This window comes from Octopus bimaculoides, chromosome 4 (genome assembly GCF_046866305.1).
Source record: "Octopus bimaculoides isolate indiv1 chromosome 4, ASM4686630v1, whole genome shotgun sequence".
Taxonomy (NCBI): Eukaryota; Metazoa; Mollusca; class Cephalopoda; order Octopoda; family Octopodidae; genus Octopus; species Octopus bimaculoides.
The window spans coordinates 59,753,462-59,765,961 of NC_142931.1; the positions used below are offsets into that span (position 1 = coordinate 59,753,462).

Sequence of the window (12,500 nt, forward strand, 5' to 3'; positions counted from 1 at the left end):
TATTTACCACTACTTACAAAGGGTAAATGACTATGGAATTTCTCAGTTCTCAAGCACATTTTGCAACATAACATTTCCAATATAAGCCAAATAATATTGCCTGATTTTTCCTCTGTAGTCTATTTTCCTGGATCTTGCAATCATCATCTCTTATGTTTGCCTCTCTTATTAGTTTATAGATCCCTGATCCATAAGACAGAAATAACCTCTACCATACACATTCACACTTTCTACAAATAAACATGCGTGCACACGCACGCACACACACACACACACATTTAAACTTATGCAAATTCCTAAAAATATTGGGTTCATCAGCAGTAAGTCTTTTTTTTTTTCTTCTGCTCTACAAAGGTAAAATGCTCTTCAGTATTAACTACTTCTAAAGCAGCAAGCTGGCAGAATCATTACTGCAACAGAAAAAATGCTTAACAGCATTTCTGCCGACTTTAAATCCTGAGTTGAAACGCTGCCAAGATCGATAAAATAAGTACCAGTTAAGCATTGAGGTCAATGTTATCAACATGTGCTCTGCCCCACAATACCTGCCTTGTGCCAAAATTTGAAAGCAATATTAACTTCTTCTTCAGCAAGTAAGTCTGTAACTGAGGTCTGACTATTGAAACACACTCCTACATTGCACTGTCAAGAAGGAAGTGTGACTTGAACTTTTGGTACCCATTTCTTTAGAATAAATTTCACATATTTACAAGTGTTTACACACACACACGTTATGTATGTTTATATATATATATATATGTGTGTGTTATTTTAATATATATATAATGTAACCTCGTGGACATCGGTGGTGATTTTTTCTTCCTCCGTTTTTCCCTTCTTTGGACTTTCCTTGTTTCCGACGAAGAGCTCCGCTCAAAACATCATATTATCTCTCTTTCCTTTCCCGAGCATCTAGTAACACAATCTGTATCACGTCCTCACGTTGTTGTTTTTTTTTTGTCTTTTTCCTTTTCTGAACATATATATATCTATATATATATATATATATATATATATATATATATATATATATATATATATATATATATATATATATATATAAATGTTCAGTTTACAAGGAAAAATCCAGAGGAACAGTTACAAGATAGCTAGATATCACACAAGCACCTAAGGAATTAGTAATCACACAAGCGCCTAAGGAATTAGTAATCACACTTGCATGGGAGTTAATTCCGAGGAGAAGTGAGATGAGCTTTGGAGAATATAAGAATAATGGAAAGTGTAAAAAAACACTCAAGATGTTATTTAAATCATTTATATCACCATATCACTGACATATGTTTCGATAGATGCATTCAAATAAATCAATCTCATCAGGGGGGATATAAACAACAGTGCTGACCAATAAGTCATTTTTACATCTGTAAAAATGACTTATTGATGAATACTGTTGTTTATATCCTCCCTGATGAGATTGATTTATTTTTTCCACATTATTCTTCCTCTAGGATTTATTTTAATGCATCTATCAAAACATATATCAGTGATATGATGATATAAATGATTTAAATAACATCTTGAGTGTGTCTCCATTTTCCATCATTCTCATCTGTCTATCTATCTATCGATCTATCTATCAATCTATCTATCTATCTATCTTTCTATCTATCTATCATAGTGCAGTATTTCCTCTTGTCCTTGATGGCTTGGGATAAAAATTGACCCTTTCTCATCTTGTATGAAGAATACTGAATGTCTTCATGCACTACCTACCTGATAAGGAACTCAGACACTCCTATGTCCCTGGTGATGGACCTGATTGACTTGCAGGGATCGTTGTCAATCATGGCTTGGATTTCACCAACAAATTCAGGAGTTCTTTTCTTATCAGAATGATCAGAATGAGTTTTCCAAGCTGCTGTACCTTCATAATCACCATTAGATTCATCTAACTCTTTCCAAATCCTCTGCACTGTCCTCAGATTGACACCTAAACACTCTGAAATGTTTGTATTGGAGCTTCTAGCATGAATACCAAGCAGTATGTCATTTCCAAATTTCTGGTAGAGTGAATTGCGTCATGGTGCTGTTTTTCTCACAGACAGTGTGCAACTGACCCTACTATACTGTGTAGTCAACAAAATCAAACACAATGTGCAAAATTAAAAATATAAAATGGCAACAATTTACCCATTGCATCCTGTATATATATACATATATACATATATATATATATATATATATATATATATATATATATATATATATATATATATATATATATATATATGCATTATTATGATTGACCGTTGACTGAACACTATTCAATTTTTTTTCTCCGTGTTTTTCTCCTTGTCTCCGTATTCTTTCTGTTGAAGAGCGTAGCTCGAAACGTCAAAGACTTTCCGTATTTCCCGAGCGTCATACTAATATATCCTTTTGTTATTTACACCACCTGTCCTCGTCTGTTGTTATTATTTGTATATTCTCCCACATATATACATATATATAATTATATACACATACATACATACATACATACAGACATATATATATATATATATATATATATATATATATATATATATATATATATATGTATATCACTTTAGATGTCTCCTACCTGTTTTCTATACTGTGTCAATTGACTGAATTATTTGTTGATGTTTTTTTTGTCACTGTTGCAGATGACCACCATGATGCGTAACCAGTCACCGGCAACCAATGAAAATGATGTCCGCATGAGGAGCAATCGGCCCAGCAAAGATAACAAAGAGAACAAAGAGACAAAAGACCAACCAGTCCAGCAACAGACACCTCAGAATGAATCGCCAGAAGAAGCTGTTAGTCCAACAAGTTCCCCAACCCATACACGAGAAAGACGATTTTCAACAACATGCTGCTTCTGCTGGTGCTGTACACCTCCATGTTTCTCCAAGTAAGTAGAATTCTCACATCTTCAGATTGGTTGGTGAGGTGAGAGAAAGAGAGAAAGAGAGAGAGAGAGATGGTTCTTTCTTATCCCTACCAATGTTACTATTAACAGCACCCGCACCATCACTAACAATACTCACAACCCAACCAATAATAATACAACTACTATCAGAGAGCCATTATACAAAGTATTGGACTCACTAGAAAAAGCAGTGAAATCTCCCTCATACCACAGTACGCCCTCTAAAATGAACATGTCACTTAATGAGATTCTGGGTTCCCTGTACATAGAAAAAGACAAGATGGTTCTGGCTGGAATACCTTTGGTCATAGATCTATCTATTCAATGAGAGCTGATTTGGGGTTCAAACACAACAACAACAACACAAAATCTATCCTCTGTAGCAGTAGTTCCCCAAATGGGTATTACTGCCCCCGCTGGGGGCAGTGGAAAGATCGGAGTGGGGGGGGGGGGGCGTTGATGAAAAGTTGGGTGATAATGAGGTGACCAAAAAGAAGGTGATGGATATGAAAACAACAAGGTGATAGGTCAATTTGGTTAAGTTTGAATTGTGAAATACAGTTGTTTTGAATTTGCTGTGAAAAGCAGTCGGCAGCAGTGGCAGTGGTGGTGGTAGCGGCGGGGGAGGGGGAGGAGGAGGAGGAAAAGGTGCTAGGAATGTGGTCTGGGTGCCAAGGGGGAGGCAGCCCCAAAAAGTTTAGGAATCACTGTTCTAGATCAACAACCCCAACAGTGTAAAGCCATATCACTTTAAAAACAGCAGTTCTTGCCCATTCATATCCATCATTGTCATCATTTAACCCTTTAGAATTTAAACCAGCCATATCCAGCCCAAATATTCTGCCTGTTTTATGTTCAAACTGACCAGATCTGGCCTCTCATACTTACCCTACAATATCATTCTTTACACATTCACTCAGCCAACCAGAAAAAAGCAGCCAAAATCCTTCCTACTTTAAGTAAAAGAAGGACACATTAGATAATGTCGTGCTACATACCCCTAACAAGAGGGTTCATCACATCTGAAATGTCTTTGATCACAGGTGAACAGGATCAAGGCTAATGTGGAGTTAAACAACAACACCAACATCAGAAGAGGAAGCCTTTATGCACTTGCTTGACCTGCAAAAGATAATAGCCAAATCTTCAAATCACATTTTATGACTTTTTAAAAAAAAAGGCACACATGCATAATGTAACCCGAGATACATTTGTGCCTAAAAATGAGATGGTATAGTCACTGCTAGAGCTCCTTTGAACTTAGGTGTGCTTGCTTAGGATTGCCTTTGGGCTAAACCGTATGCCTGTCACCAGCAATACAAACACTACATGCAGTATTTTGTCCATTTTTATGTTCTGATTTCAAATTCCACTAAGGTCGACTTTGCCTTTCATCCTTTCAGGGTCGGTAAAATAAGTACTAGTTGAACTCTGAGGTTGATGTAATTGACTTACCCTGTCCCCCAACATTGCTGGCCTTGTGCCAAAATTTGAACCCATTATTATCACCAGTAAACATGAACACCATCACAATCAATAAGAACAATACCAGCATTACTAGTAACAGCATCACCTACACTACAAGTAACAACAATACTTACACTACTAGGAATAGCATCGTTGTTGTTGGCACTCCGTCGCTTACGACGTCGAGGGTTCCAGTTGATCCGATCAACGGAACAGCCTGCTCGTGAAATTAACGTGCAAGTGGCTGAGCACTCCACAGACACGTGTACCCTTAACGTAGTTCTCAGGGATATTCAGCGTGACACAGTGTGACAAGGCTGACCCTTTGAATTACACGCACAACAGAAACAGGAAGTAAGAGTGAGAGAAAGTTGTTGTGGAAGAGTACAGCAGGGTTCGCCACCATCCCCTGCCGGAGCCTCATGGAGCTTTAGGTGTTTTCGCTCAATAAACACTCACAATGCCCGGTCTGGGAATCGAAACCGCAATCCTATGACCGCAAGTCTGCTGCCCTAACCACTGGGCCATTGTGCCTCCACAGGAATAGCATCATAACGTCAGCATCATATATACTGTCATCATTAGAGATATCAAAACCGCCATTGTCACTAATGATAACCCCACTGTCACCATTGCACCACCAGCACTACCACTGCCACCATCACTAGGAACTGCAATACCAACACCACCAGGCAGACTGTCTCCATCATCATCATCAGTATGAAACTTTCATTACCACTAGTAACAAAACCACCACCAGTATCAACTACACCACAACCACCATTGCCATAATTAACAATAACCTTTATTTTCTCTTTGCATATGTAAGCCCAATCTCACTGACCAGCTTCTTTAATGTTGACTTATTTGATAAAAAAAAATTAATAAAATAAAACTCTACTTCGAAGACCATTAGTCATTTATTCTCATAACAACTTCATTGACTCTTGGTTCTTGTCTAACACACCATATTTCCTGCTTCTACACAAATAATGGTTGGTTTTATACTTTTGCCTGGACAACTGAAACATTTCTGCATAAGTTTAAAATTTGTAACACACATATTCCTACAAATATACACAAATACACGATCTCACAGACACACACACACACAGGATCATACTCACACACATGTACACACACCTGTCCACACGCATGCATGTACAGAAACACACATACATGCACACACACACATGCTTACATACACACACATACACAAATACTTGCTCTCACAATCATCCACATATTCTGTGTTTGTTAAACTGCATATATATATATATATATATATATATATATATATATATAATTTGTTGAAAATTCATTAACTGAAATTTATTATAATTCTGGAGATGTACTTACTTGCATAGCAAGTGACCTGATCTGAGATCGTGTGCTGGAACGAAAACAATTGCATCATGGAAGGTGTTTATAAACCATTTAAAAACACACAAAAACCGTTAGATTCACTTCAATATTTAAATTTAATTTGCCAAATATTTTCATCACTTTGAGACCGCAACCCGATCACTGACAAAATTTTGTGCTGCATCTGAGAAAGTAACAGTTAGTTCATGATATATATGTACGTACGTACATACTTATGTATGAATGTATGTATGTATGTACGTATGTACGTACGTATGTACGTACGTATGTACGTACGTATGTACGTACGTATGTACGTACGTACGTGTGTATGTATATTGTAATTCTGTTCCTGCAGTACCATGATATAGTCTGGTGCTAATTTGTTGAAAATTTAATTGTACATCTGTTTCTGTCTATCATTATCATCATCACCATCATCAACAATATTACATGATGATGATTATGATGATGATGATGATGATGATTATGATGATGATGATGATGATGATGATGATGATGATGATGATGATGATGATGATGGGCAGAAACAAAGATTGTAATGTTTATTTTTGAGTAATACTTATGCCAGAGCAATAGGTTCAGCACTGTAGCACAATGTACATCCAAGGAATTTTTGAAGGATGCAGTGTCCTGACAGCTAACAACTGATGCAGGTAGCTTATTCCATGCTTCAAGAATTCTGAGTATGAGAAAACAAAGATTGAAGAATACTTGTGCTAGAGCAGTAGGTTCAGCATTGTAGCACGGTGACGCACCCTATAATGATAATTATGTACCATATAGATCTGCTCAATCTAGGCTGACTTGGATCTCAGTTACAACACAGAGACAGCCTTAACAGTGACTGCGTAGCATTCATTATTATCTTGCTTTCTAGATTGCTAACAGTCATGAATTCTCTCCTTAAACATAAGGCTTTCAGAGGATATTTAGAGTTGGACAAATAAAAGTCCACAATATCAAATTGGGTGAATCTGCAGGAGGATTGGTTTGCAATGTTGTGGAATCATTTAATAATAGCAATATTTAGTTCCATTGTTCCTGCAAGTCACCCAATTATATATACTGTGAACTTTTTATACCTTCATTTCCCCCTTATTTTCTTCCTCATCATCATCATCATCATCGTTTAACGTCCGCTTTCCATGCTAGCATGGGTTGGACGATTTGACTGAGGACTGGTGAAACCGGATGGCAACACCAGGCTCCAGTCTGATTTGGCAGAGTTTCTACAGCTGGATGCCCTTCCTAACGCCAACCACTCAGAGAGTGTAGTGGGTGCTTTTACGTGTCACCCGCACGAAAACGGCCACGCTCGAAATGGTGTCTTTTATGTGCCACCCGCACAAGCCAGTCCAGGGGCACTGGCAACGATCTCGCTCGAAAATCCTACAGGAGCCAGTCAGGCGGTACTGGCAACGGCCACGCTCAAAATGGTGCATCTCATGTGCCACCCGCACAAGAACCAGTCCAGGGGCACTGGCAACGATCTTACTTGGCTTGCCGGGTCTTCTCACGCACAGCCCATTTCCAAAGGTCTCGGTCCGTAGTCATCGCCTCGGTGAGGCCCAATGTACGAAGGTCTTGCCTCACCACCTCAGCCCAGGTCTTCCTGGGCCTACCTCTTCCACGGGTTCCCTCAACTGTTAGGGTGTGGCACTTTTTCACGCAGCTATCCTCCTCCATTCTCACCACATGTCCATACCAGCGCAATCGTCTCTCTTGCACGCCACAACTGATGCTTCTAATGTTCAGCTTTTCTCTCAAGATACTTACACTCTGACGGGTATTCACATTGACATTACACATCCAACGGAGCATACTGGCTTCATTCCTTGCGAGCTTACGTATGTCCTCAGCAGTTACAGCCCATGTTTCACTGCCATGTAGCATGGTTGTTCGTACGCATGCGTCATACAGTCTGCCTTTTACTCTGAGTGAGAGTCCCTTTGTCGCCAGCAGGGGTAAGAGCTCTCTAAACTTTGCCCAGGCTATTCTTATTCTAGCAGCTACACTTTCAGCGCACCCACCCCCACTACTAACTTGGTCGCCCAGATAGCGGAAGCTATCGACTACATTTCTAGTTGTGTCTATGAATGCAACCTCTTTCTAGAAAAATAATTGTATCTTGGTATTATCTATCTATCTATCTATCTATCTATCTATCTATCTATCTGTCTGTCTGTCTGTCTATCTATCTATCTAAATACACACACACACACATATATATAGACAGACAGACAGACAGACACCTGAAATCCAGTTAATTGGTATGCTTCATTAATGTATGTATATAGTTGTGTATGTATCAGTGTAAATTTATGTGTATATATATGTGTGTGTGCACGTGTGTGTACACACACACATATACACATACATAAATACATGCAGAGAATATAAACAATACATACATATATAGGAACACATAGACTTTTTAAGATTTTGCTTATAAAACATTCTTGACTATTAATCACCTTAATACTTGTTTTCACTTTGATTTCCAGTTCAGAAATTCACAAAACTGTATTAAAGGATCAAATTACATTTTGTATATCAATAACTCAGTCTAGTTGTCTTTCAGACAAAAATCATCCAGAATTTGTTAACTCTAACAAAGGCAATTTTGAAGGTTTACTTAGGTTTCATTTGCCCATTTCATTAGAGTTAATCAATTAAGTTGTTTCCTACCTTTTCCCCACCCTGTAACCCCCTTTGTTTGCCTCTTCCATCTCTATCTCTCACTTAATATTGCACCAAAAGAGACAGGATAAGCTGATAAACTGATTGCTACTTGCTCTCTTCCTCTTCGTCTTTTTCACCAAGACAATATTTCTCTCTAAATCAATAAGCACTTGTCACATTTAGATTCTATCTAGTACTGCAATTGGTAAATAAATCATTCTGGGACTTTCTTTTGATTCCCATTAAAATCTCCTATTAACACTTAATTCATTAAAAATAAAAGCATCACAGCATATCTGATGATCAGACCACAACTTAAGGATAGCTACAATGTTTTTTATCTACTGACATCACACTGATCTCACTTTTCCAATCTAATCCATTAAACTCTGATAACACAAAATGTTAATATCTAAATAAGTAATTATTAACATATGCATGTGTGTGTGTGTATGTGTGTGTGTGTATGTGTGTATGTATGTATGTATGTATGTATGTATGTATGTATGTATACAAAGAGAGAAAAAGAGAAAGTCGTGGCATTTCCTGCCTGGATGTAGGTCCTTTTTTCCAACAAAGGTAGAAGCTCTCTGTACTTTGCCCAGCTGATTCTTATTCTAGTAGCTGCACTCTCAGAGCATCCACTTCCACTACTGACTTGGTCACCTACATAATGAAAGCTATCATCTACTTCTAGGTATCCCCACTGGCATTTGATGGAATCTATTTTCTGTATATTTCTGCCACATACAAAGACTACTTTCCCTATTAACCTTCCTCTGATATTGTTGCACCTCTTATGTGCCCATAGCTTGCACCTGGTACACCTTATGGAGTTTCTACCTATGCCTTTTTGACATATCAAGCAGGGCCATCTACCTGAAGGGATTTGTAATTTGTCTGCTTTTCTACTAACTGAGACTTTGTAGCTTGAGGGTATGCCATGCCACCTTGCTTTCACCATTCTTTCCCCTTTCCTGCTGAGGTAGCCATGTATCTCCTCTCCAGCTAGACACTTGTTCCTCTTCCACTATTATAGCCTCTCAACACATCATACAAAGCCACCTCCCTCAATAGTGCACCCCAACTCTGTTAAGCAGTTGGCGTTAGAAAGAGCGTCCAACCATAGAAACCTCTGGCTCATCTTGTCCACTTCATGCCAGTATGCATGCTGCCTATAGAGTAATGAGGAATTTTTAGTCTTACAGGGTAAAGGCAACCTTGCTAGTATTGGGACCACAACAATGCACCCACTATACTGTATAATGTGGTTGATTTTAGGATGAGCATCCAGTTTTAAAAAGACTTGCCAAAAGTGAGATACAGAAGTAGGCTCTCCAACTCATATAAGACAGCAATAGCTCTGAATGAGAACTGGTTAGAACTGTGATGACCCAACTAACCTATACCAGCATGGAAGTTGTTGATATATGATTACTGTGATATATATATCTATACATATAAATTTGACATGGGCGATTCTTTCTTGTCTTGTGATTCACAGTCAAACGGCTGGGTGGAATTGCACGAAAAATTACACAGATGTGTAGAATGATCCGGTGGTGATGCTGGACTTTGTATTTTTTTTCATAGCTCCCATGGTTACCGAGATAATCTACTATAATAATACTCTTGTGTTTATGAATGAGAAAGGAAGGGGTGATAGATGAATAAGGAAGGAAGGAGTGATGTGATACTTGGTAGTGGGATGATGAAAATTGTACACTGAAAAAATAAATCAAACAGCATTTCAACTCTGTGTGAATAAATGTGTGTGTATATAAAAGGGGGGGGTATGTGAATGTGTGCATGTGTGTGTGTGCGTGTGCACATGCAATGGAAGTAAGATAGTTCATCATTGTTTGCTTAGTATTTGGGTTTAGATTTTGATTTGATTGAATATTGTTTGGGTTTTTCTTTTTTTGTTAGTCAGTTATTTTTAGCGTTTTTACAGAAAAAAAGTCATTCTAAAATTGTTTTTTAACATAAGCATGCCCAAACAATTTGAATGCTTATACAGAACAGGTTTTACAGCCACATCATCCAAACCGAGCGGGTGAAACCGGGCTTAGCTGCTAATATATATATATATATATAGATAGATAGACAGACAGAGAGACATATATAATGGTCATTACATATTTCTTTATTGTAGTAAATTTGACTTACACCTGTCTCTGATAGTCATAATAGGTTCATAATTGATTGGTTTACTCAATCAGCCCATTTATCAGTTGAGAAAATTGAACAACCTAGAGAATTAATGCTACCATTGTCAGAGTCATGTGTGTGTGTGCGTGTGTTTAATATAGTTTATGTGTGTTGTATACATACTTGTGTTAAAATGTATAGAGTAGGCTTTGTATGTGTTGGAAACTATGAAAATAAATCTATACCATGGTAGGTACATGAAGTGGTGCCAGCAAACCTGGGTGGAATTAGGTGACATTGAGTAAAGTTAGGGGAAGAAATTGTTTGTCAGGTGATTAACCTTTTAGCATTCAGATTATTGTCAAATGCAATGCTTATATACTCGCATTGTTTTTAATTAATCAAGCATTAATTATCAAGCATTCAATATTTTGATGATGATTGTTATTTTTAGAATGACACTGTAGGGTAGGTATGAGAGGCCAGATCTGGCTAGTTTGAAGATAAAACAAGTAGAATATTTGGGCTGGATATGTCCGGTCTAAACGCTAAAGGGTTAAGCACATGATGTCTGTTATCCCTCAACTTCTGATTTAGTCTACCTGATTTTACAAAATTATTTTGGAGATATGTGTAAAAATATCTACTCGTGACGGCATCATCTAAATGATGTCTAACCACCATTATCAGCTTTCTCATGAAGTTATGTACTCTCTTGTGTCCTTCTTATAATTAGTGTGTTTGTGAAAGCAATATTATGTTATAGGCAATAGAGCTTGTAACAAACAGCTAGTGTGTTGGTAAAAGTCGCTGTGAATGGCTTCTCTGTTAAACCAACATATTGACATATTTTCTTTTTTTTTCTTTTTTACAGTCTCCTAACACTGGTGATGTAGTGTAGGTTTCTTTACAGGAATTGTCTAGGAGTGCATAACTCTGGTTTTCTGAAGTTGCATTCTTTCCCTTTGGCTGTTGTTTTGTTCATTCCGATTTTAGCTTATACAATTTTTCATTGTGAGAAGACACTTTTTAATTGATATAGGTATTATACAGATTGGCTACGTGTATTATATAGCCTGATTCATTTGTTCCATTCTAGCATTAAAGAATGGATATAAAAACATTGATGATGCTGTTAGCATGTGTAAATGCATCCCTCCCACCACACACACACACACACACACATGTACATATTGATTTCAAATTTTGATTACATCAACCCCAGTTCTCAACTGGTACTTATTTTATCATTCCAAAAAGGAGGAAAAGCAAAGTTGACCTTGGCAGAATTTGAACTCAGAACATGAGGATAGACGAAATGTCACTAAGCATTTCACCCAGTGTGCTGATGATTCTGCCATTTCACCACCTTATATGATAAATATATATTATACAAATATTCTTTTCTACTCTAGGTACAAGGCCCGAAATTTTTGGGGAGGGGGGGGGCAGTCGCTAAGATCGACCTCAGTACACAACTGGTACTTAATTTATCGACCTTGAAAGGATGAAAGGCAAAGTCAACCTCAGTGGAATTTGAACTCAGAATGTAAAGACAGATGAAATACCGCTAAGCATCTCACCCGGCGTGCTAGCATTTCTGCCAGCTCACCATCTTATATATATTAACACATATACATACATGTACATAAACACATATACACACATTACCTTATACCACATGAATTAATAAATCTTCATGGTAAGATATATATCTGTCTTACTGTGATGCAAATTTGGGATTATAACACCAAGAGAGAACATTCAAGTCTAATGACTAATAAATCACAGAAACAGGATTTCATCAGTTTTGATATAGTTCTAACCACACAAGTCCTCTCAGACAAAGTATATAATAAGCAATATCCAGAATAAATTTTCTGGAGATATAAAC

General features: G+C 37.5%; 1 protein-coding gene across 2 annotated transcripts in view; it reads left to right on the forward strand.

Moving 5' to 3' along the window:
• Positions 1-398: 398 nt before the first annotated feature.
• The window catches only part of LOC106881796 (regulator of G protein signaling 17), a 44,669-nt gene continuing 32,567 nt past the window's right edge, over positions 399-12,500 (forward strand). The window contains exons 1-2 of one of the 2 annotated variants that reach the window (XM_089350828.1): positions 399-593; positions 2,649-2,899. In XM_089350828.1, coding sequence (XP_089206954.1) covers positions 2,649-2,899 — 251 coding nt within the window. In that variant the 5' untranslated portion in view covers positions 399-593. The remainder of the gene's footprint in view (positions 594-2,648; positions 2,900-12,500) is intronic. The other variant, XM_089350829.1, reaches the window with a different exon arrangement.